Source organism: Mytilus trossulus, chromosome 13, assembly GCF_036588685.1.
Source record: "Mytilus trossulus isolate FHL-02 chromosome 13, PNRI_Mtr1.1.1.hap1, whole genome shotgun sequence".
NCBI lineage: Eukaryota > Metazoa > Mollusca > Bivalvia > Mytilida > Mytilidae > Mytilus > Mytilus trossulus.
In genome coordinates this window covers 26420947-26446598 of record NC_086385.1, presented here as the reverse complement: position 1 = coordinate 26446598, position 25652 = coordinate 26420947, and the positions used below count along the sequence as shown (strand labels likewise).

The window sequence follows — 25652 nt, the reverse complement described above, 5'->3', positions numbered from 1 at the left end:
TCAGCTGAAATATATATTTATTTTTTACATGTTTATGCCTTGTAAAATATTTTGTTTCTTTCCAGTTTTTCAACATTAGCGTCTGGAAAGTTGAAATGTTTTAACTGAAGTGTTAAATTTAAATTAATTATGAAAATTAAATCAATAAAGGAAATTATTGTCCAGTTACAAACACTACTAGGGGATAATCCATAATAATTTCTCTTGGAGTTATATGTTTCAGCACATGTATATTTGACCCCAACTTTAGCCTGGTAAACGTCTCCTTGTGAAATATAAAACATATTAAAAATTACTTTCTGCTACAGTCTTTAATTGATATAAAGTTAAAACCTTCTTAATTCTCACTAGAAAACACTCCTGTCATGTTTAATTCTTAAATATATGTGGATGAAAAAAAAGTCCCCAAAACATAAACATGGCAGCAATTGCTTTTACAGCCTTTCAGGCTTTGATTGTTTTTTCCAAATTGCACTGATTTAAAGCCAGTGTTTAATTTTTTCCTTTGCTATTAACCAGAATGTATTACAGCTGAGTCTGTTACCCGTCGAAAAGTTAAACACTCTGTCAAAATTGTGTAACATACAAATCATATATTTTTTATGATGTTATGTCTTGCTATTTCTTTCAGTTATTGATTTGTGTTCAAGGAGCTGATCCTAACAAAGTTAATGTAGAAAATGGAAGAAGTGCTCTTCATTACGCTGCACAGAACTGTCATGAAGATGTTGTCAGGTAATACAGGGGTATTTTAAGGCGGTACCTAACACTACAGGGAGATAACTCTGTAAAGTCAGCTTAATGTTTTAATTACAATGTGTTGTTAAGGGAATATTAGGCTTCTCAATGATCAAAATTGGTGTTTGTCAAACTGCTATATAACCAGTATATTTTTTGAAAATTTTTATATTTTTGTTTAAGGGTCAAAGTCGATGCTTTGTCAAAATTTTACGAAAATTAAACGAGCTTAATTAATTTTAGTCAAGGTGTTGGGTACCACCTTAAGTCGTATTATCTGAACTTTTAAGATGTATATGATTATATGATGGGGAAAATGTGAAAGGCAAAGGACTAAATATTCTTTTTGTTTTAATAAAGATGAAACCTCAACTGTTAACATGTCAGATAGAGAAAGTTATACAATGATCAGAAAATTTGAAATTCATAAAAAACAGTTATAATCCTAAATTTATGTTTTAAAAAATATGCTTCCATTATCTCAGAACTAGTAAACAATTTTATTCAGGGCCAGCTAAAGCAAGCCTTTGGGTGCTGGATTTTCTCGCAGTGTTAAACACCCATTGGTGACCTTTGGTTGTTTTTTGGCTCTTTGGTCAGTTTGTTGTCTCTTTGACCAATTCCTCATTTCAATTCTAAATTTTATCTCTATATTGTACAAATAATGTTATTTGTCCTTTCTGTCATTTTGAAACATAAAAGAAGTATATTTGTGGACAATGGTAGGACACAATGTTTTCATAACAACTAAATACTTGTGTAACAGTTAGTTTTTTTTGGTTTTTCAGCTGTCTGATTAAGAGGGGAGCTGACATAAACCAAGAAGACTACCATGGCTGTCTCCCTGACAACCTTCCCACAATGCACAAGTACTACACATCTGCTGATTGCAATGAAATAATTTGTCAGCGACGGAAGCAAAGACGAGAAACTCTGGTTGACATTGTTATAAATGTAAGCATTAAGAAATAATGTTTCTATATATGTACGATTGCAAGTATTAGCTCAGACTTGTTTTTCACAAATTGACTTGGTTGTTATAAAAATGACGTCCTTAGAAAGATTTTCAAGAGTGAGGCAAAACTTAAATAGTAATTGCTTACCATAACTTCTATAAACATCAACTATTAAAAAGTTCTCTTTGAATATTTAGGGAGGTTTTATTTAGCTTTTCAACAAGTGTCAGCTTGTAGGAATATAAACCCTGCTTTGTTTGATTGACACACTTAGCTGGATTTTTTCAGAGTAAAAGTCAACAGGAAGATTTGTTACCTTACCCAGACAGTTGTTATAAGGCTGAAGTGGTCTTGTATGTTGGCATTAATTTATTACATGTGCTGCAATTTCATTGATGTACAACCAATTTTCAAGAAGAAAAAAAACAGCAATATTTGACTGTAGTACATAAATTCAATATTAAGATGAAAAATATGACAAAAAAAAATTATTCTGGTTGTATGGACAATTTAGCACTTAATAGCAAATTATGAACCAAAATCTAAGTCCATTCATCATTTTCAGGGGCAGATAACTCCAGATGACCTTGTAGAAAGTGATTTATGTTGTGTTGACAATGAGGGTTATACAATAATCATGTTTTTTTTCAGGGGCAGATAACTACAGATGACCTTGTAGAAAGTGATTTATGTTGTGTTGATGATGAGGGTTATACAATTATCATGTTAGCAGCTAGAAATAACAGGTAAATATATGATATCCATTTTGATTAAATTGTTGACTTGCACCTGAAAAAAAAATTCTGAGTCTGCCAGAAAAGTACCAATAGAGCATATCCATATAGTATTAAAATGATTTTTTTCTGTTATATCAAAAACAAGAAGATGTGGTATGATTACTAATGATACAACTCTCCTCAAGAAATCAAATAATCAAATGCCATAGCAATAAACAACTATAGGTCAACAATGAGTAAATCTCATAACGCATAGCCAGCTATAAAAGGCCCTATTGACAAATGTTAAACATTTCAAACGAGAAAACTAAACTCTGATTTACTTACAAAATAATTTACAAAATAGGATATACAGCAACAAATGATAACCGCTGAATTACATGCTCCTGACTTGGGACATGCACATACAGAATGTGGCAGGTTAAACTCTTTTTTTGGGGGCCAACCCTTAACCTGGGACAGTGATGCAAATTGCAAAGGCACTCCACAAGCTCAAACTATACAAAAAAGAAACGAAAAACAAATATGAGAAATATATGCATTTAAAAGGCCACTTGAAGTTCAATACAAATCCATTCATCTCTTTTAAGTGCCTTTATGGAATTTCAGATATTGACTTTCAATTTGAAACATTTGTATCGTTAATCCCACAGTGAATTATAAATATTACTATCTATATTGAGATCTTTTTGCTGTTATTCAAGATAAATGTTTAATAATACTGAAAAAAATACTGATTTTTTTTTTGTTCAGGATAGAAAACCTGAAGGAACTGTTAGACTTTAGTCTAAAGTCTGTAGATGCACAGTACTCTAATGTAAGTTTTTATTTTGCTGCAAGATCGGCATCAACTTTTTTGTGGTGATTAGAAATATGTAGATGTGATAATTGGATATAGGAAGATGTGGTGTGAGTGCCAATGAGATAAGTTTATTTGCCAATGAGACAACTTTCAATCCGAGTCATAATGTGTAAAAAGTTGACTGTTATAAATATAATATAAAGTACTGCCTTCAACACAGAGTTTTGACTCACACAGAACAGCAAGCTATAAAGGCTCCGAAATGACAGTGTAATCTATAAAAAAAATAAGAAACACTTATGAACCACATCAACAAACGACAACCACTTAACAACAGGCTTATGACTTAAGATAAGTGTAAACAAATGCACTGGTAAAGATAAGAAGATGTGGTAAACTTTACCATGAGACAACTCTCCACCAGTGACTAAAATAACATAGAATTTAGTAGCTATTGTTTAGTGAAGAGCCTTTAACAATGAGCAAAACAATACTTCATAGCAATCAATAAATGTCCCAGAAGTGACAAATGAATAATTCAAATGAGAAAACTAATATGATAATTTGTAGACAGCTCTATGTTTATTGATGGCTACTCACATTTTTATGCCCCCTTTATGTTTTCGTGTTTGTGCATCTGTCTGTCTGTTCTTTGGATCGTCTGTATGTCCCACTTCAGAATAAAGATTTTGGTCGAGGTAGTTTTTGTTGAAGTTGAAGTCCAATTAACTTAAAACTTAGTATACATGTTCCTTATGATATGATCCTTCTAAATCTAATGCCAAATTAGAGATTTTCCCCCATGTTTACAGTCCACTGAACATAGAAAATGATAGTGTGGATGGGGCATCCGTGCACTAGGGACACATTCTTGTTGAACTTGTTGTTGATTATGGAGATTAAGAAATTTGTGTTAATCTGTAACAGTATAAAAAATTCTTATGTAAAAATGTTTTATTGAAAAGTTGTCTTAATGCTTATTTTTTATTAGTGAAAAACCTGATTGTTTCTGAAAAGTCATTACTAGTATATTTGAGAAAGTTGTTGACTTTTATTGATGACCCCTTTTTACTTCTTACTGACAAATTAACATGTTTTATGTTAAAAACTATCAATTATGCAACAGATTAGTTTTGTAAGATAAATTGCCTACATTAAAAATTAATGATGAAAAGTTGATCTTTTAGCCTAAATTTGAAAGAAACATTTTTATTCGACCGCAAAATTTGAAAAAAATTTTGTCGTATATTGCTATCACGTTGGATTCATCGTCTGCGTCGTTGTCGTCGTAGCGGTTGGTATTGATTTTGGGAGTTTTGGTCTCAATATTTTAGGAATTAGGGGCCAAAAAAGGGGCCAAATAAGCATTATTCTTGGTTTTCGCACAATTACTTTAGTTGAAGTAAATAGAAATCAATGAAATTTAAACACAAGGTTTATGACCATAAAAGGAAGGTTGGTATTGATTTTGGGAGTTTTGGTCCCAACAGTTTAGGAATAAGGGGCCCAAAGGGTCCAAAATTAAACTTTGTTTGATTTCATCAAAATTGAATAATCGGGGTTCTTTGATATGCCGAATGCTAACTGTGTATGTAGATTCTTAACTTTTGGTCCTGTTTTCTTATTTGTCTACATTAAGGTCCAAAGGGTCCAAAATTAAACTTAGTTTGATTTTGACAAAAAATGAATTGGTTGGGTTCTTTGATATGCTGAATCTAAAAATGTACTTAGATTCTTGATTATTGGCCCAGTTTTCAAGTTGGTCCAAATCGGGGTCCAAAATTAAACTTTGTTTGATTTCATCAACCAGATGCTTCGCAGGGCGTAGCTTTATACGACCGCAGAGGTTGAACCCTGAACGGTTGGGGCAAGTATGGACACAACATTCAAGCTGGATTAAGCTCTAAATTTGGATTGTGATTAAATAGTTGACACAGCATAGGTTTCTGACACAGAATGAATGTGTTCTAATGAACTTAAAATTTTTGTTTTCTCTGAGTGCAATTCACTATGCTGTTGAATATTAATCCTCTCAAAAAAATGTTTGAAGAAATTTTCTTTTTATTTATGAAATTTCAAATGAGAAAAATTGAACCCAATTTTTTAATCACATCCCCCTTTCCCTTATTCCAAAACTAATCTCAATTAAAATATTCTAATGGAGTTTGCAACAATAACTACTCATTTACATACATCATAAAATATTAAGATGTAAAAAACTGCTTGTTATCACTGAATAGTAAAGATTATTTAAATTTATCAGTTGGTAGTAAAAAGTGAATATACATTGTATATTGTATATAACAAAAATTTAAGTTGATTCTGGACAAAGAAAGATAACTCCAATTAAAAAAAATCTTGCAATAAGATATTTCTTGCTTACAATTTTGGACAAAGAAAGATAACTCTAATTAAAAAAAAATTTGCTATTTCACAATATTGTGAAATTAGATATTTCTTGCCATTGCACAATACTGTGCAATTGAAAAGACTTGCTATTCCACAATACTTAATATAATAATTTTAGATCCTGATTTGGACCAACATGAAAACTGGGCCCATAATCAAAAATCTAAGTACATGTTTAGATTCAGCATATCAAAGAGGCCCAAGAATTTAATTTTTGTTAAAATCAAACTTAGTTTAATTTTGGACTCTTTGGACCTTAATGTAGGCCAATTTGAAAACGGGACCAAAAATGAAGAATCTACATACACAGTTAGATTTGGCATGTTTTTTTATCAACATTTTTTTTGTCCTAAATGTAAGCATCAGTGTTATTTTTTTCTACTGTGGATTCATTAATATTTGTTGGATATCAATTTTCTTGGATTTCGTGGGTACAGGAGAACCACGAATTCAAATGTGCAACGAATTATAAGTTTTCCTATGGAAATGTTGTACACTTTGCCAAAACCACGAAATTAAATATCCACGAATATGTAAGTTATTCTCATACCACGAAAATTAGTACCCACGAAAATAAATTAATCCACAGTATTTTAAATCCTCCATCTGATTGTTAAATATCAATATGTTTACAGTAACCTCGTATACTATCCATTTGAATGATATCAGTTTAAAGAAACCATTGAGAAGATTCAATTTTGGGTTTAGGTTTTGATTGTTTTAAATACTGACTGCTCGTATATATATTAATGTGGTTTAAATTTGACTATTAGTACAGTGTTCTGGTCGTGTCTTTTTGCCCAGCCTGCGAATTATGTCATAGAAAGCTTGACATAGACACAGTGATCCGGCGGCGCTATTAGCTAACTTCTTAAAAGCTATATATTTTAGAAGGTGGAAGACCTGGATGCCTCATACTTTGTATATAGATACCTCATGTTACGAAGTTTCCGTCAATCACATGTCCAATGTCCTTGGCCTTTTTTTTGTAATATGAAATTCTCTCTTATAATCAGTAATAGGATACCTATATTTGGTATGTGCATACCTTACAATGTCCTCATGCCTGTCAGACAGTTTTCACTTGACCTCAACCTCACTTCATGGATCATTAAACAAGGTTAAGTTTTGGTGGTCAAGTCCATCTCTTGGATACTATAAGCAATAGGTCTAGTATATTCGGTGTAAGGTGAACATGTCCAACTGGTAGATGTCATCTGACCTTGACCTCATTTTCTCATTGGTTCAGTGGTTATAGTTAAGTTTAAGAGGATCTTTTTTTTCTAATACTATATTCAATAAGCTAAGTCAACTATATTTGGTGTATGAAAATATTTTATAATCTATATATCAGTCGCACAGGTTTTATTTGCCCTTGACCTTATTTTCATGGTTCAGTGGTTATAGTTAAATTTTTGTGTTTTGGTCTGTTTTTTTTAATTCTGTATGCAATAGGTCTACTATATTTGGTGTATAGAATGATTGTAAGGTGTACATGTCTAGCTGGCGGGTGTCATCTGACCTTGACCTCAGGTTGATGGTTCAGTGGTTAATTTTTGTGTTTTGGTCTGTTTTTCCTATACTGTATGCAATAGGTCTACTATATTTGGAGTATGGAATGATTTTAAGGTGTTCATGTCTAGCTGACAGGTGTCATCTGACCTTGACCTCATTTTCATGGTTCAGTGGTCAAAGTAAAGTTTTTGAGTTTTGGTCTTTTTTTTCTAATACTAATTTACATGCTTTATGCAATAGGTCAATAATAAGTGTATGATATATTTTATGATCTGTATGTCAGTCACGCAGGTTTTATTTGACCTTGACCTCATTTTCACGGTTCATTGCTCAGTGTAAAAATTTTGTGCTTTGGTCTCTTTTTCTTAAACTATAAGCAATAGGTCATTTATATTTGTTGTATGAAGAATTATAGCTGTACATGTCTGCCTGGCATTGTTCATCTGCCCTTAATTCATTTTCATGGTTCATAAGTCAATGTTTAGTTTTTTTGTTTAATGTTAAGTTTATGTGACAGTGTAATAAAGCTTTATATTAAGGACTGTTTACATAAAATCAATTATTAGAAAAGAAGGTGAGACATTTCAGCGTGTGCACTCTTGTTTATATACTGTAATTGTACTTATTTTAACGGTGTATTTATTTTCACGAATTTTACAGTTGGTTTATTATCACAAAAATAAATACATGCAAATCTAAATCCAACCTTTTAACTGAAAAATTACTGTTCATCTATGCATTTAAACTTGACCTTACATGGTGACATGACAGGTTTCCAACTCTGTTATCTGATAAATAAAAAACCTAAAAATATTGAACAGGTGACAAGTAAAAACCAATTAAAGATCAAAGAAACAATAATGACTCCAGATTATCTTGAACCATATGACTTTTCTATTGTTGTTATCAATTGATTTACAAACATGTGTGTATAGTAGCATACAATGTTTTTGAAATCTTCACTGTAATCATTTAATAACAAAAAAATGTAATTATGATTATATTTTATGATATAAAACAAGCACAAATAAATACACAGGATTATTAACAAAAAAACATACGCAAAGTTACAAAAGTTTGTCATTTACGAGTGTGAATAAGGAGGCTGGTCTGGGCTTTGAACTAGCTGTCAGTAACTGCAAGTACTCTCAGATCTGTACATAGTGTCTTTTGATACGACCGCAAAATTTGAAAAAAATTTCGTCGTATATTGCTATCACGTTGGCGTCGTCGTCTGCGTCATCGTCGTCTGCGTCGTTGTCGTCGTCGTCATCCGAATACTTTTAGTTTTCGCACTCTAACTTTAGTAAAAGTGAATAGAAATCTATGAAATTTTAACACAAGGTTTATGACCACAAAAGGAAGGTTGGTAATGATTTTGGGAGTTTTGGTCCCAATATTTTAGGAATTAGGGGCCAAAAAGGGCTCAAATAAGCATTTTCTTGGTTTTCGCACTATAACTTTAGTTTATGTTAATAGAAATCTATGAAATTTTGACACAATGTTTATGACCACAAAAGAAAGGTTGGGATTGATTTTGGGAGTTTTGGTTTCAACAGTTTAGGAATTAGGGGCCAAAAAAGGGGCCAAATAAGCATTATTCTTGGTTTTCGCACAATTACTTTAGTTGAAGTAAATAGAAATCAATGAAATTTAAACACAAGGTTTATGACCATAAAAGGAAGGTTGGTATTGATTTTGGGAGTTTTGGTCCCAACAGTTTAGGAATAAGGGGCCCAAAGGGTCCAAAATTAAACTTTGTTTGATTTCATCAAAATTGAATAATCGGGGTTCTTTGATATGCCGAATGCTAACTGTGTATGTAGATTCTTAACTTTTGGTCCCGTTTTCTTATTGGTCTACATTAAGGTCCAAAGGGTCCAAAATTAAACTTAGTTTGATTTTGACAAAAAATGAATTGGTTGGATTCTTTGATATGCTGAATCTAAAAATGTACTTAGATTCTTGATTATTGGCCCAGTTTTCAAGTTGGTCCAAATCGGGGTCCAAAATTAAACTTTGTTTGATTTCATCAAAAATTGAATAAATGGGGTTCTTTGATATGCCAAATCTAACTGTGTATGTAGATTCTTGATTTTTGGTCCTGTTTTCAAATTGGTCTACATTAAAGTCCAAAGGGTCCAAAATTAAACTTAGTTTGATTTTAACAAAAATTGAAATCTTGGGGTTCTTTGATATGCTGAATCCAAACATGTACTTAGATTTTTGATTATGGGCCCAGTTTTCAAGTTGGTCCAAATCAGGATCTAAAATTATTATATTAAGTATTGTGCTTTTCAATTGCAAAGTATTGCACAATGGCAAGAAATATCTAATTGCACAATATTGTGAAATGGCAAGATTTTTTTTTAATTGGAGTTATCTTTCTTTGTCCAGAATCAACTTAAATCTTTGTTATATACAATATACAATGTATGTTCCCTTTTTACTACCAACTGATAAATTAAAATAATCTTTACCATTCAGTGATAACAAGCATTTTTTTTACATCTTAATATTTTATGATGTATTTAAATGTGTAGTTATTGTTGCAAACTCCATTTGAAATTTTAATTGAGATTAGTTTTGGAATAAGGGAAAGGGGGATGTGATTAAAAAAAATGGGTTCAATTTTTCTCATTTGAAATTTCATAAATAAAAAGAAAATTTCTTGAAACATTTTTTTGAGAGGATTAATATTCAACAGCATAGTGAATTGCTCTAAGAGAAAACAAAAATTTTAAGTTCATTAGAACACATCCATTCTGTGTCAGAAACCTATGCTGTGTCAACTATTTAATCACAATCCAAATTTAGAGCTGAATTCAGCTTGAATGTTGTGTCCATACTTGCCCCAACCGTTCAGGGTTCAACCTCTGCGGTCGTATAAAGCTACGCCCTGCAGAGCATCTGGTTGTAATTGAAAAAATAGTATATCAATTTCAAAATGACAGTATTTTCTTGTTTTTCCTAGAATTCCAAAAAGGACAGTATGAAAGAGATTGGAATGACAGCTTTATCTATGGCAGCCAGTATGGGAAATAAAGATAGTGCAAGACTGTTACTTTTGTAAGTATTAATAAAAAGAGTAGCACACCTCACAATAGACAAAACCTTCAATTAAACTACTATACATCAATAGCGAGGGTCTGGAAAAGGTAACATTTTCCAATTTTCCAGACATGACTGATTCTAAGGTTCTTAAAGGGCCTTGAATTTTGGGGGTAAGGTCAAAATCATTTTTTATCCATGAAAAGTTGCAAAGATTGGACAATAAATAAATTTGGTGTATTTACTGTCTCCTGATTGGTTAAAACAATTAGCTTTATTTTCAATGTTATCAATTTTTATGAAGACACGCCCACTCTAACGTTGTGTATTCATACGCAAACATCTGTGTACGTTGTTATTCATATTAATATATATCTTTGAGCCTTATTTTTGATAGAAATTTATTTATAATGAATGGCAATAATTTATTTTGAATTTATTGAACCATAAAATTAATTTTTGACTCTTCACATTTAACATAATCCGCTTCGCGGATTATTCAATGTGAAGAGTCAAAAATTAATTTTATGGTTCAATAAATTCAAAATAAATAACAGCCATTCATTAATTATTATCAATACCATTTTGTCAGATACTGCATTTTATTAGTTGCACCTTATAAAATCTTGCTGATATTAATCTTGCATAATGCATGCCCCCAACTTGGTGATAAGAACAAGACTAAACGCTTTATAATAAAATGAGCATAAAAATTTTGCCAAGAAAATGTCACTGGAAATTTTGATAACATGTTTTAGTGTTTGTATTTTCAATCAACAATACAAAAAAATATTTATTTGTTTGTATTATCAATAATTGTCAGTGTATGAGTGAGTTTTGTTCTACTTTTAGGAAGGGAGCTAATCCATGCATTGCTGACATCAGTGGTTATCTCCCCTTACACCATGCTGTGATACAGAATGATGATGATGTTGTTGAAGTCATTCTAGACTTTTTTCCTTTGACTTATAAGGTATAAATTTCAAATAAATATTAGGTCACCCTTTCAAAAGTGCATTAAACTTTTTTTCTATTTTGGGGTCCTGCTTAAATTCAATAAGCATCTGTCAAAGGAACATATTTTTATTGTAATTTTTGCAGTGAGGTAGCTGTGCTGTAGATATTATTATGCCATTCATTTCCTTTACTTGTAAAAAAAATCAACAATTAACATAACATCTCTTTAATTGGCATCCCCTGATAGAGTCTGAATTTTTTATAAGATTTTGTCAAGTGAAATTGTAATCTCATGCTAAGAAGATTTTTCAGGGAAAATCAGTTCTACATCTTTTTTAACAGAAAAAACTTTAGTTATACATTAATTTTGTAGGGACTAAAGAAAGGGTTAGATTTATGCAACAGTCCTGTTTTACAAAGAAAATTAAAGCAAGCACATCAGAGGTAAGGCACAAGAGTACAGACTACTGTGAATTATTATAAAATTATTTGTGGGAAACCAGTTACTGTGTAATTTTATCCTAAATTTGAACCACAGGTGTTCCAAGAAGTACAAATTTCATATACTGAAGGTTCATAATAATTCTTTGGATACTTATTTTCATAGGTGTTATGGGAACAGGTGAACCACATATTCAAATGTTCAACAAATTACAAGTTTTCTATGGCTTTGTATGCAGATATTTGCAAAGCCACAAAGTCGAATATCCACGAAAAGATAAATTTTATTTTAAATCCACAAATTTAAATGAACCTACAGTATGAACGATAATACAGAAGTCCTGGACTCCCTTGACTTTTCTCATCCTATTACACATTTTGATATCTGATTGAATTTTCACAAAAGTATCTTAGTTACAAATACAATACAAATTATTTTATTCAATAAGATAAGATATAAAGAAACATTTTTTTCCAATGGATAAAATAATCATTCTATGTTTTTCACTTTTAGATTTTGTTATTTTTTTTTGGGGGGAAGGGGGTGGGTGGGGGTGAAGGTGAATGTTGTATTTTTAAAATCAATACCCTATAGAAGAGAGGACTAGTTTTCTCCTTATCTTCTTTTTTCTATTTCATTTTTTAGAAGACAGGATGAGATTGTCTCTCCTGGATTACTTGAGTTTACTATGGAAGGCAATGCTGACAAGCTGTACTGTTTATTAGAGGAAGGAGATGTGGTTGATACAAAGGTAAATAAAATTAAAGTGATGGCTTCTGAGATGACAGTGTGAGTCCCTCATGGTTAGTCAGGGTCATTAATCATCTCCATGTAGTAGTTAATGACACATCATGCTGAAATTGAATAGAATTAGGGAGTTATGTGAAAAATGGAATTTCTGTTTTGTCAATCTGCAAAAACATATTATTAGGAGATTTTTTTTTAAATTAGAAAAGCAATTGCAAATCAAACAAGCAACATCAAAAAGAAAAAAAAACACAACAAATAAACAAATAACAAATTGAGGGGAAAATAAACATGTGGTAAATGCTAGTATAATTTAAAAGAACAAGAAAGGAAAATCCAAATGAGCAAAATGTTTTTATGAGCTCTACAATTTGACATTGTAAAGTGAAAGGTAGATCCTTTATTGCTTTTGAAATTATATAGGCATTTTGCATCAAAAGACAATAGTGCTGACACACTCTAGGTAAAGATGTCTTTTCATATTTTTAGCTCACCGGGCCCGAAGGGCCAAGTGAGCTTTTATCATCACTTGGCGTCCGTCTTCCGTCGTCTGTCGTTAACTTTTACAAAAATCTTCTTCTCTGAAACTACTGGGCCAAATTTAACCAAACTTGGCCACAATCATCATTGATGTATCTAGTTTAAAATTTATGTTTTGTGACCGGGGAAACCAACCAAGATGACTGCTAAGGGTAAACATAGAACATAGGGGGAAAATGCAGTTTTTGGCTTATAAATCAAAAACCAAAGCATTTAGAGCACATCTGACAAGAGGTAAAATTGTTTATCTGGTCAAGATCTATCTGCCTTGAAATTTTTAAATGAATCGGACAACTTGTTGTTAGGTTGCTGCCCCTAAATTGGTAATTTTAAGGAAATTTTGCTGTTTTGGGTTATTATCTTGAATATTATTATAGATAGAGATAATATAAACAGCAATAATGTACAGCAATTTAAGACTAAAAAATAAGACAAAATGACCAAAATGGTCAATTGACCCCCTAAGAAGTTATTGTCCTTTATAATCAATTTTTAACAATTTTCATAAAATTTGTAAATTTTTACTAACATTTTCCACTGAAACTACACGGACAAGTTCATTATAGATAGAGATAATTGTAAGCAGCAAGAATGTTCAGTAAAGTAAGATGTACAAACACATCACAATCACCTAAACACAATTTTGTCATGAACTGTCTGCTGCCTTTGTTTAATTCACATATACCAAGGTGAGCGACACAGGCTCTTTAGAGCCTCTAGTTAGTATATATTCCTAATACATTTATCATTTCAGAGTGCATTTGGTAGTTGGCCATTGTACTTAGCAATAGAAAATGGATATTATGATGTGGTCACACTTCTGTGTGAGGTATGTTTTTATTCCCCTGCTGTAGACAAAGGGGGCATTAAGTGTTAACTTTGACCGCATCTTTGTAGGCAATACATGATGATGTATGTCAGAACTTTTAAAATTTACATAATATATGAAAAAGGAGATGTGGTATGATTGCCAATGAGACAACTCTCCAGAAGACACAAAATCTATATGGAAATCTTGTTATTGTTTGTAAATTGAGTCCTTATAAGAACTGTACAAAAAAGACCTAAATTCATCTTTATTTCGTATTTGATTGTTAAAAAAATCCATCAAAGTATTATGGAAAATTTAGACTGAAACTTCAAAGTGCCACATTGTATTCAACTTTTAATTACTACTGTTGCTTATTCTTTTAAAATTCAGTACAAGCACAGATACTTATTTGTAATTTCAGAAAGGAGCTGATCTGAGAAAGCGCCACCTAGCTACAGGAAATACTGTTCTGCATTTAGCTGCAAGCCTAGGTCGTTTAGATGTTTTAGAGTTCCTGTTAAACTTCTGTAAGCCTCAATATGGAGTTGATGTGGGAAGATTCTCAGGGAGTTCCAAAAAGAGGCTCAGTGTCAATGCTTTGAATGGATCTGATAGGACAGCTCTACAGTTATCAGCAGACAAAGGTAAATGAATAGGCCATCAATGATTTTTGTAGTTATGACGCTTGTTGCAAAACCAAATTATACATTTCCACAAAATCATCTACTGTTGGCCCAAAAAATCAATAAGGGATGGATTTTTCTCGCAAGAAATGTTGAGGACCCAGTGAATAATCAACACAGAGAACAATAGCTGTCGTGTTTTTTCAATTTGACAATAGAACGTACTAAAGTTTTGATACCTTGACCAGGAGGAAATGATTCTCTGAAAATGTTTAAGTTTGATCGCAAATACACAAAAAACATAATTTTTATGCCTCAGCCACTGTAGTAGAGGGGAATTGTGTTTTCTTGTCTGTGGGTCGGTTTGTCCATTCATCCAATTGTCCCACTTCAGGTTAAAGTTTTTGGTTAAAGTTTTTGATGAAGTTGAAGTCTAATCAAATTGAAACTAAGTACATATGTTTCCTATGATATGGATCTTTCTAATTTTGATGCCATATTAGAGTTTTTACCCCCAATTTCACAGTCCACAGAACATAGAAAATGATAGTGCGAGGGGAGCATGTATGTACTATAAACACATTCTTGTTTATATATAATTTGTGTCCCTCTCTCTAGGTTTTCTGAAACCTGTCAAATGTTTATTGAACCATGGATCAACAACAGCCCTTCTGGATGCCAATGGTAACCTATTTTCTGTGCCTGAATATGAAGGTGTTTGGAGTGAAATACTATCACACAGACAGAGACATACAGATCTGGTCATGAATTTGATAGAAAAAGATTCAAAACAAAATATTGAAAAACTGAAAAAGGCTTGGGTGGTGAGTATCGATAAGAACAACTTATTTTATGGCCAGTTTACTTTTAAATTATTGGTGATTTTTTTTTAAATACAACTGACAATGATTTAACTAAGGCTTTATTCATCATACAGCTTGGATATATAGATATAAGAAGATGGGGTATAAGTGCAAATGAGACATTTCTCCATCCAAGTCACAATTTGTAAAAAGTGATTTACATGATGTACATGTATGTGTAATGGTAGTCTAGGAAGTTTTGAATTGGTTGGTATTAAGTTAGGGAAATGAATCATGTTCTGATTTTGAAATCGGACTTGTAAACAAATAACAAGGATCACATGTACATTGTTTTTATAACTAAAATATAGCAGAAAAAAAGTTATTATTCTTACATTTGTAAATTTATTTTATTAGGATTAAACTTGATGGCTATATTACTACGATTTTACATGCCTTATGATATATATGGATAAAATAAAGCTGATGTTGTTGTAATTTTTATTTACAGCCAGGGTTTGATCATAACCTTAGAGATCACCATGGTAACACTCCACTAATGGTAGCATGTAAAGTTGGCAATGTTGATGTAGTTCTGTTCCTGTTACAGTCTGCTGTTTACCCACAATCCTTTGCGGAAGATGATAGCCTCTTGTAATATTTTTGTACTTTTCATTATCTTTGTAAAAGAAATAAACAATCATTGTAGATAAAAAAAAAATGGATAATAAGATACAGCATTGTATCAAATGAAAAAGAAATTCTATGGTAAATTTGATTTAGGATTTGAAACCTCGGTACCTGTTAAGATTGTAAAATAATATACTTATTGAATATTCTAGTTAAAGAGAAACTCACACTTCTTTTTTAAATAAGTCGTATGTTATTTTCAAGAATTAATTTAACTTGAAATCACTTTGCACTGATGATAACTTGTATTTAATTAGTAAAGTGAAAATAGGGGAAAACCAAATACATATCAGAAAAAACGGATTTATCTTTTCAGAGAGGACAACTCAGATAATGATTCTGGAGTTCTGGATACTGACTCTGTAAGAACTGGTAGTCAGGAAGGTAGGTAATAAAACTATAAAACAGACCTTTTCATTCAATTTCATGTTTAAAATAAAAAATAAAAACTGCATCAACATAAAGTCTCATATTTTGCTATCAATGAATCAGATTATTTTTCTTTTTCAATTTTGTAGGTAGAAAATTATCTTATGTAAGAAAATGATGGTATGGTGAATTAATGAACATAATAAAAAAAGAATTTAGATATTGTTTGAAGCATATATTATTGGTAACTTTAAAGTTTCATAACATAGAGTACTTTGTTTTATTTGTGTAGGTGAACCTCAATGTACTTATTATCCAGTTGTGAGAAACTCTCCAGTAATGAGGTAAGAAATTTTCTCTTCCACTGAGATTGCATATAGATTTGTCTCTTTACTGTAAAGTAGATTTAGTTGACGATGGGGTTTGTTCACTGCTGACGGCTGTACAGTGACCAATATGTAATTTCTGTGTCATTTGGTAATTTGTTTTCTCTTGTGGAGAGTTGTCTCATTGGCAAACATACCATATCTTCTTATTTTGTATTCACTTTTTTGTCAGTTATATGAATTGAAAATCTTTCAATATTGACAATTATTTTTCATATCATATATGCATTTGTGGAAATTGTTTTGGAAAACCAACACTAAAGCTGGCTGTTATGATATAGCTATGTGTTGCTGAAACTGGTATTAAACATCTATAACAAATCATTTAACTTTTATAGTTTACTTTAAAAAAAAATATTTATAGAATAACTAATCGAAGAATTCAAATAGAGAAAAATATTCAACGAGTGGTCAAACAACACATTAATTCATGAATGTGCGTAGCATGAGTTAATTATCAGTGTTGTCCGGTCACGAGTTGAATATTTTTAGATATTTGAAATCTTCAATTAGTTATTCTTTTTATTTCATTGGCAAATGGGTTTTTATAAAGAAATTAATGTAAAACATGTAAGGAACTATATCTTTTCTACACATTTACAATTTGTTTTTCATCCGCCGTTATCGACGTCTTGACAACGCCTATTGTTGTATGACGTCAGAGAGTGAAATAACCATGTTTATTTCACATGTGAAATTATCGTTTTTTTTATTTAACTGGGAAATCAATGTAATTGATTGCAACCAATGTAATAAGTACTCTTATTCAATTTTATCTTCCAACAGATGCTTCAGAAAATAATTCGTATGAAATTCAACTATTGTCTATTTTACTTCAGTATAGGTAGCAATAAACAGTTAGGAAAAAATACTAAAATTTGCCCTTATGAATTTTACCATTCCCTTTTCATTGCTTTCTTGCAATATCAAGCTTACTGTTTGTGTCATATATAGGCATATGTATATAATCAGAATCTTCCATAGATTTTATTTCCAGTATATAAAATGGTAAAATATAATTTTTTTTTGGTGTATCCATGGCAACAATCTGCATTTATTTGTTATAAAATATTGCAAAAAGGGGGGGAAAGATGTCACATATTTCCCCAAAATTATGCTAAAAGTAGAATTTCAATCGCTTGAAGTAATACCTTTTCTGAAGCTGTGTACATATATCATTCAGCAAATCCAATGAAAATCATATGTCTTTCGTCTCATTTTTTTGTAAAATTGCGTCAAATACTTCGTGTAGAAAAAGAGTGTTTGTAAACAGTACATTAATTTCTGGACCGATGGCGGGTCTAGCTATGAAAATACGGACTGTCAAATAGAAAACAGCCCATAAAACATGTAAAAAATAATCTTGATGCTCTAATAAACCATCTTTGAAGGCTAAATTATCACTCATCTGTCTTAAAATGAATTTTATTACACAATAACTTTCCTATTTGAAAAATCCACAGGGGCCATTATGCGAAACTAAACTCCTAATTGTGTATTGCTACCATAGGTTGATCTGCATTTGCATTCCTCGTTTTGAATGGTTGCTATGGTTATACATATCAAATCTTTTCTGACTTAAAATTGTAGATCTGAAGTGGTAGAAAGCAGAAAAGTTGAGTCTTTACTACAAGATATTAGTCGCCCATTAGGACTATCTATATATCATGGTATGTTACATATAGTTTTAAAATACAATTGCCATTTATATGTAACTGGCTGATGCAGAAACCAGTCACATGGTCAATGTTTGGATGATTTTTTCACATTTTTTTAGGTTTTAGAGTTTGGTAAAGCTATGAATGTAAACGTCTATGTTGGTAAAATAAAAAAATTACTAGACAATTTTTATTATTGTAATAATAGGAAATTGCATTCTGATATCTAATACATATATCTGTACATGATATATAGTTTTTCCTAAAATCACAATAATCAAACTCGCATTTTTGTTCTTCAAACATCGCAATAATAAATGCATACAATAATATCTGAATTTACAGTACATGTATATTATTTTTGTTTAATAACAGATGGATTTATCAATCATATATGTGCTGTTAATTCCATGGATGGTTCCACTGCAATACATAACTGTTTACTCAAGGGAGATAACTTCAGAATAATGGAGTTGTTACTAAAAATAGATCCCAATGATATGACTGTCAACCTTCAAAACATCTCAGGGTTTACCCCTTTACATTCAGCCTGCCAGTTAGAAAGGAGGAAATGTACAGACATTCTTGTTGTAAGTATACTGTTTGTATTTGATACGTTGACAACATGATATAGTGAAACCTGTATTATGTTCTAAATTCACTGTGTTCAAACGAACATAAAGTATTTATGTGCTAAATCTCTCTAGATTTGTGTGAATATAAAAAGAAGATGTGGTATGAAGCATACATATCTGAGCACATTTACCTTTATACAATAAAGGCATAATAGTAAACTAAATACATATTTAGGTACTGTTAGGCGCAATGACCATCTCAATTTTGATTACTAGATCCTTAGATCACAATATTTTATCAAACATCATTAACAGTTCATGTTTTGAATACCAAAACCATGCATCCACGAAAACAAATCCTCTATCAACATCACACAATCTCAATTTGATCAACAATACCGGTAAAAGACAGCAATCAAACATCTACAATTACATACTTAAAAAATCATACGCACATAAATATATTAAACTGGTTCTTGCTTAAACTAAAAACCTGTCTAAACCATTCATGTTCTTAAGTCCAATCTAATCAAAAGTTATACATTGTGAACCTGATAAAACCAAAAGTCAGTGTATGTTTTAAGTATATATGAGTGATATGTTGCTACTAAAAATAGTTTTCTAACCAGCCCAGTAGTCAGCACTTATAATATGCACATGATAGATAGTTAAAACCTAAAAATTAGACCCAAAAAAAATTAAATAACCAAACTTTTTGTGATTATTATTTGTAGATTCGTTTATTATTCTTTGTTCCAGAATTGTTCAGAGACTGATTTAAATATTCCGACCTTGGATGGAAAACTGGCAGAAGAAATGACCAATAACAAAAACATTATTAAAATAGTTCAGAGGGGCCGAAAGGGGCATCCTGTCAGGTAAGATAGAATAATATTATACAATGAAGTGTATGTCATACCTCGAAGGAAAATCAAGCAAGAAATTCATTTTCTACATTCTGTCTATGCCATTAAAATGAAATAAAGATTCAAACATTGATTCAAAATAATTTTATGAAACTTTTGACAGATATTTCATCATGATCAAAATACTGTATCAGAAATATCCAGAAATATATTTCTTGCTCTGAAACTACTGTAAATTCAGAAATTATTGCGTGCATTTATTATTGCGATTATGTCATTTTAGGCTTAAATGCGATTTTAATTTTTACGATTTTGAAAAAAATCCTGTTAAATTCATATAAAATATTTCAAAATGCGAGTTTAAATTATTGCGTTTAAAACTCAGTTGCATTTTTCGCAATAATAAAAACCTCGCATTTATTTCTGAATTTACATTACTTGATCCCAGTAAAGAGGTACGTGTAGTATTATTTTCTAGTATGACAATTTTCCATAAAGTATGCCAACAGTGGAATATTTTTTGCTAATACAGAAGTCAGAGTGGACATTCTATGCTCTTGTTTGGAGGAAATAATAAGGAAAAGATTGTTGTATATTTAAATAGTTCAAACAATTGTGACACATTGTAATTATTGCTTTTGTGTCATCATGGAATTTGGTAGGTTCATTTATAACATTGAGAATAGAAATGGGGAATGTGTCAAAGCAACAACAACCCGACCATAGAGCAGAAAACTGCTGAAGGCCACCAATGGGTCTTCAATGTAGCGAGAAATTCCCGCTTCCAGAGGCGTCCTTCAGCTGGCTGACTACTAGCAATTACTGACATGATAGCCCCAGACCTTATCTAAACTGATTGAAAGATTATGTCTTCATCATATGAATATCAGGTCCAATCCCTTCTGTTAGGGGTTTAGTATTATACCATTATGAAATATACGAGAAGAACATATAACCTGTGTCATTGATTTCTTTATCTGCCAGTCAGTCACCCTTCTTTTTGACATTACTAAATATTTGTACACATTGCCACTGAGGTTAGAAGATTTAATTTTGTATTCTGGCTTTAATGACAGGTTTTCATAGTTGGTTCATATAGTTGGTCTGGCTCTTAGCATTATCAAGTTGTATTGATTTTGAAAGATGGGGTATACTTTATGAGTTCTTATTGCTCATCAGGTTTCTATGTAGTGTTTTGCAATCCGTTCTTTTTTTTGTTATTTTTATACCCACCTAGGGGCATAATGTTTTTCATTTGTTTGTTCTTCCTTTCGTCTACCCCGCTTCAGGATACAGTTTATGGTCAAAGTAGTTTTTAAATAAAGTTAAAGTCCAATACATTTTTCACCATCCACTGGACATAGAAAATGACAGTGCGAGTTATGCATCCATGTACAATGGACACATTCTTGTTTTTTTTTGTTTTTTCCCATGGCGTTATCAAATCAATTTCAATTATCAGTTTGAATATCACCTTGATATCTTGTGCCTCAGACTCTTTTTACATGACATTACATTTTTTACATGACATTGCATGTAAGATCTTTTTTTTTACTTAATGTGTCTTATGTTTTTATGTTTTCAGATCTAAGCCATCCTCAAAGTCTCGTTCCTCTTCTGTTACAAATGCTTCAATATATTCACAGCCATTGCAGTCAGAAGCTCAGTCTACCATCAATTTAGAGAAAGTACATTCCCGATTTGAAGCCATGAAGCTTAATTTACATAAAATTCAACATCAGGAACTAATTTCATAATAATCTGAACTTGAGTACATTTATTACATATTTTCTTTTTAAGATTGTTTTGTAGGATATCAGTTATTGAACAATTGGTTCAATTGCTTAGTTATGCAATTTATTTATATTAATAAAGAAGGTTTTTTTATGTTTTTATTGCATTTGTTATTAATTATTGCACATAAACATGTCTTACATAAATGAATACAATATTATTTTGATTAATGCATCATAGATAAAATAATAAATTTAATAACTGAATTTCTAGTCTTGAAGTATTATCAATTATAAGACCACCGTTGAAAAATATGAAGGTAGAATAGTTTCTCTGGTATATTTTTAAATAATTTTATTTTGGATGTAATACGTTCTCTGATTGGCAGGCAGTATTTTGTCTATCAGTTCATATACATAATTTTGTCATGTAACTGTGACTTCATCAACATTTTTTCATGATTGACTCCAGCTTAAAATGGAATTTAGAATTTTTAAATTATAAGGAATGACTGTATTATGTTTATGTTTAGCAACCTTCAACATTGAGAAAAACTTAAACCGCATTGTCGGATATAAAAGGCCCTGACATAAAAGATATGAAACAATTCAATTGAAAATTATAGGCCTAATTTATAACATAAAATTATAATATGACGGACACAACTAATGACACCAACTGAACCACGGGTTCCTGACTTAGGACAGGCACATAAATCATGGCGGGTTAAACATATTTGTGAGCACTTTACCCTAACCTGAACCAGTATTATAGTCCTTCACTAAAATTAAAGTTCATCAGATTTGATTGATGTAATATATTTTTTCAGTCCTACTAAAAAGCGCCCCAAAATGCGGAGAGCTCCTGGGAAAAGAAAAAACGCCCAGGGAAAAATAAAAGCACCCGGGGAAGAAAAAAAATCGCCCACTAGAAGACAATAGTAATATTTTATAACAATAAATGTTTTCCTGAATAAAAAAAAAATCATCATTGCTTGTTTTGTCCTTAATATAAATGGGGATATGTACGATGCTATATCTAAAGTGTGTAGATGATGTTTGTTGCACTTTTACATTTAGATTTCAAAATTGTATATAAGTAAGTAAGAAATTACAAACAAGAGTATATAGAAGAAACATGAACAATATTGTCCTCTATCAATAATATTCACAACTGCATGGTGAACCATATGACAAAATGTTGTGGGGTTAAATATGTTAGCGGGATCCTAACCCCCTTAACCTGGGACGGTGGTGTAACAGTACAACATTGGAACGAACTATAAAACTCCATGACCCTCGTTGGTGACAACAGTCTTGTGACAGAACTCAGTGTCTGTACATGCATTGAAATGTCATTAAACAATTTTGTAGTTTCAAGTCAATAAATTGGAGTTATCCAGAATGGTTGTTGAATCACCTAAAACCAATGCTTTATGTTATCTTCTTTGAAAATTGGAGTTATCTTTCTTTGTCCGGAATAGAAGTTGAATCAACTTAAATCAATGCTATATACAATATACAATGCAATATTCACTTTATTACCAACTGATAAAATAAAGCAATCTTTACCATTCAGTGATTACAAGCACTTTGATTACCATTCTAAGGTTATGCCACTTTACAAATGGAAAAATTGAAGATTTTTTAGTTTCTGTTCTTTTAACTTAAGTTTGTCTCAACTAAATTTAATGAAATGTGTATATCTGTTTATTACCTCTAACCTCAGTTTAATTTCAATTTTTGGCAGCTTCACAGTTCTTGAGGTATGTCCCTTTATGGTATATGCTAGCGGGTGCATCATCTGTGTCCTTTTGGTCACATTCCCCATTCATTTTTTTTAGAAGTTACTATTAATTAATATTAATCTTAACTATGACTATATGAGATTTTATATTTTGATATTTCATGATGTATTTAAATGAGTAGTTATTGTTGCAAACTTCATTCCAAATTTGAATTGAGATCATTTTTGGAATAAGGGAAAGGGGGAAGTGAAAACAAAATTGGGATGGGATATTTTTTTTTATCTCATTTCAGATTTTAGAATTTTAAAAGAAAATTTCTTCAAATATTTTTTCTTTGAGAGGATTAATATACAACAGCATAGTAAATTGCTCTACATTCATTCTGTGTCAGAAACCTATGCTGTGTCGACTCTTTAATCACAATCCAAATTCAGAGCTGTATTCAGCTTGCATGTTGTGTCCATACTTGCCCCAACCATTCAGGGTGTGACCTTCTGTCATATAAAGCTGCGCCCTGCAGAGCATCTGGTTTTTAATTAAGTTTGGGCATACATCTTTAGTAAGGTGTAAAGATTTTTGTTTATTTCTACATCAATTAGAATAAATCTTTCTTTTGAATCTTTGTCTGTATCTATAAACTTTTAAGATGAATAGGATTTTACCAATATTGCTATTTCAAGCAAATGGATTGTCCCATCACTTTATCTTATTCTTTCCCTAATAAAAACTGTAAATTATTTGAAAATGATTATTTTTCTTGATCGAATATTATATCACTTTTTTGTTGGTTTGCCAAACTTATTACTGTATTTATCATAGGACCGCAAAAACATTCGGTGTCATCGTTTTCTTCCGAAGACATTTGGTTTCCTTACATTTACTTTAGTATAAGTTAATAGAAATCTATGAAATGTAAACACAAGATTTATGACCACACAACGAAGGTTGGGATTGATTATGGGGGTTAAGGTCCAATCAGTTTAGGAATTAGGGGCCCAAATAAGCATTTTTCTAGTTTCCAGACAATTACTTATGGAATGGTGTATGGAGATCTCTGAAATTATACCACAAGTTTCCATTCCACAAAGGAATGGTAAGAATTGGCTTTGGTTGGTTATGGCCTACACTGGTTAGGAATTGGGGGCAAAAAAGAGCTGAAAAAGGATGTCCTGGCAAATGAACAATTACTTAAGTACAAACCATGTTATAAGCGGTATTAGCTTTGCTAATTTTTGAAGGCCGTACAGTGACATATAGTTGTTAATTTCTGTGTCATTTTGGTCTCTTTTGGAGAGTTGTCTATTTGGCAATCAAACCACATCTTCTTTTTGTCGAGCCTTCGACTTAAGTCGAAAAAGCGAGACTAAGCGATCCTACTTTCCGTCGTCGGCGTCATCGTCGGCGGCGTCCACAAATATTCACTCTGTGGTTAAAGTTTTTGAAATTTTAATAACTTTCTTAAACTATACTGGATTTCTACCAAACTTAGACAGAAGCTTGTTTATGATCATAAGATAGTATGCAGAAGTAAATTTGTAAAAATAAAATTCCATTTTTTCCGTTTTTTTTCTTATAAATGGACTTAGTTTTTTCTGCAGGGAAACATTACATTCACTCTGTGGCTAAAGTTTTTAGAATTTTAATAACTTTCTTAAACTATCCTTGGTTTGAACCAAACTTTGTCAGAAGCTTGTTTATGATCATAAGATAGTATCCAGAAGTAATTTTGTAAAAATATAAATCCATTTTTTCCGTATTTTACTATTAAATGGACTTAGTTTTTCTGCAGGGAAACATTACATTCACTCTGTGGTTAAAGTTTTTAAAATTTTAATAACTTTCTTAAACTATTCTTGGTTTGTACCAAACTTGGACAGAAGCTTATTTATGATCATAAGATAGTATCCAGAAGTAAATTTTGTAAAAAGATAACTTCATTTTTTCTGTATTTTACTGTAAATGGACTTAGATTTTCTTCCAGTTAACATTACATACAGGCGGCAGTTAAAGTTTTCAAAACATTAATTAGATTCATTAACTATCCTAGATTTTTACCAAACTTGGACAGAAGCTTCTTACAATGAAAAGATAGTATCAAGAGGAATATTTTTATTGATTTTTTTCCTCATTTTTTGTTGAGCCTGCGATTTACAGCAAAAGTAGGCGAGACACTGGTTTCCGCGGAACCCTTACATTTTTTTTTATTTTATAGTGTAATGGAGGTATTTCAAACACAATATGGTTTGAATCAACTCCCTTACACTGCTTTTAAGATATGTATAGAGAACTGTTTCATTGTCTTGAGGTGACAAGCTTTTAAAAGCTGATTGAGAATTTATTTTGAGATATTACTATAAAATGGTACTGATGAAGAAATTTTATTTTAAGATATTACAATAAAATGTTGCTGATGAAGATTATTATTTATTTAAATTTAAGCCATGATAATGGTGTCCTTTTCTATTTTTTAAATTAATACTTAAAGGATGTATTTAA

At 31.3% G+C, this 25652-nt stretch overlaps 1 protein-coding gene across 1 annotated transcript in view; it reads left to right on the top strand.

Moving 5' to 3' along the window:
• The window catches only part of LOC134695075 (serine/threonine-protein phosphatase 6 regulatory ankyrin repeat subunit B-like), a 40217-nt gene extending 18655 nt beyond the window's left edge, over positions 1–21562 (top strand). The window contains exons 7-24 of the mRNA XM_063556267.1: positions 632–735; positions 1527–1692; positions 2346–2440; positions 3185–3248; positions 10132–10226; positions 11061–11181; positions 11539–11609; positions 12253–12358; positions 13649–13723; positions 14127–14349; positions 14947–15152; positions 15643–15785; positions 16138–16205; positions 16483–16534; positions 18167–18246; positions 18610–18824; positions 19569–19687; positions 21261–21562. Of these exons, the coding sequence (XP_063412337.1) occupies positions 632–735; positions 1527–1692; positions 2346–2440; positions 3185–3248; positions 10132–10226; positions 11061–11181; positions 11539–11609; positions 12253–12358; positions 13649–13723; positions 14127–14349; positions 14947–15152; positions 15643–15785; positions 16138–16205; positions 16483–16534; positions 18167–18246; positions 18610–18824; positions 19569–19687; positions 21261–21432 (2175 nt within the window). The 3' untranslated portion in view covers positions 21433–21562. The remainder of the gene's footprint in view (positions 1–631; positions 736–1526; positions 1693–2345; positions 2441–3184; positions 3249–10131; positions 10227–11060; positions 11182–11538; positions 11610–12252; positions 12359–13648; positions 13724–14126; positions 14350–14946; positions 15153–15642; positions 15786–16137; positions 16206–16482; positions 16535–18166; positions 18247–18609; positions 18825–19568; positions 19688–21260) is intronic.
• The last annotated feature ends 4090 nt before the right edge of the window (positions 21563–25652 follow it).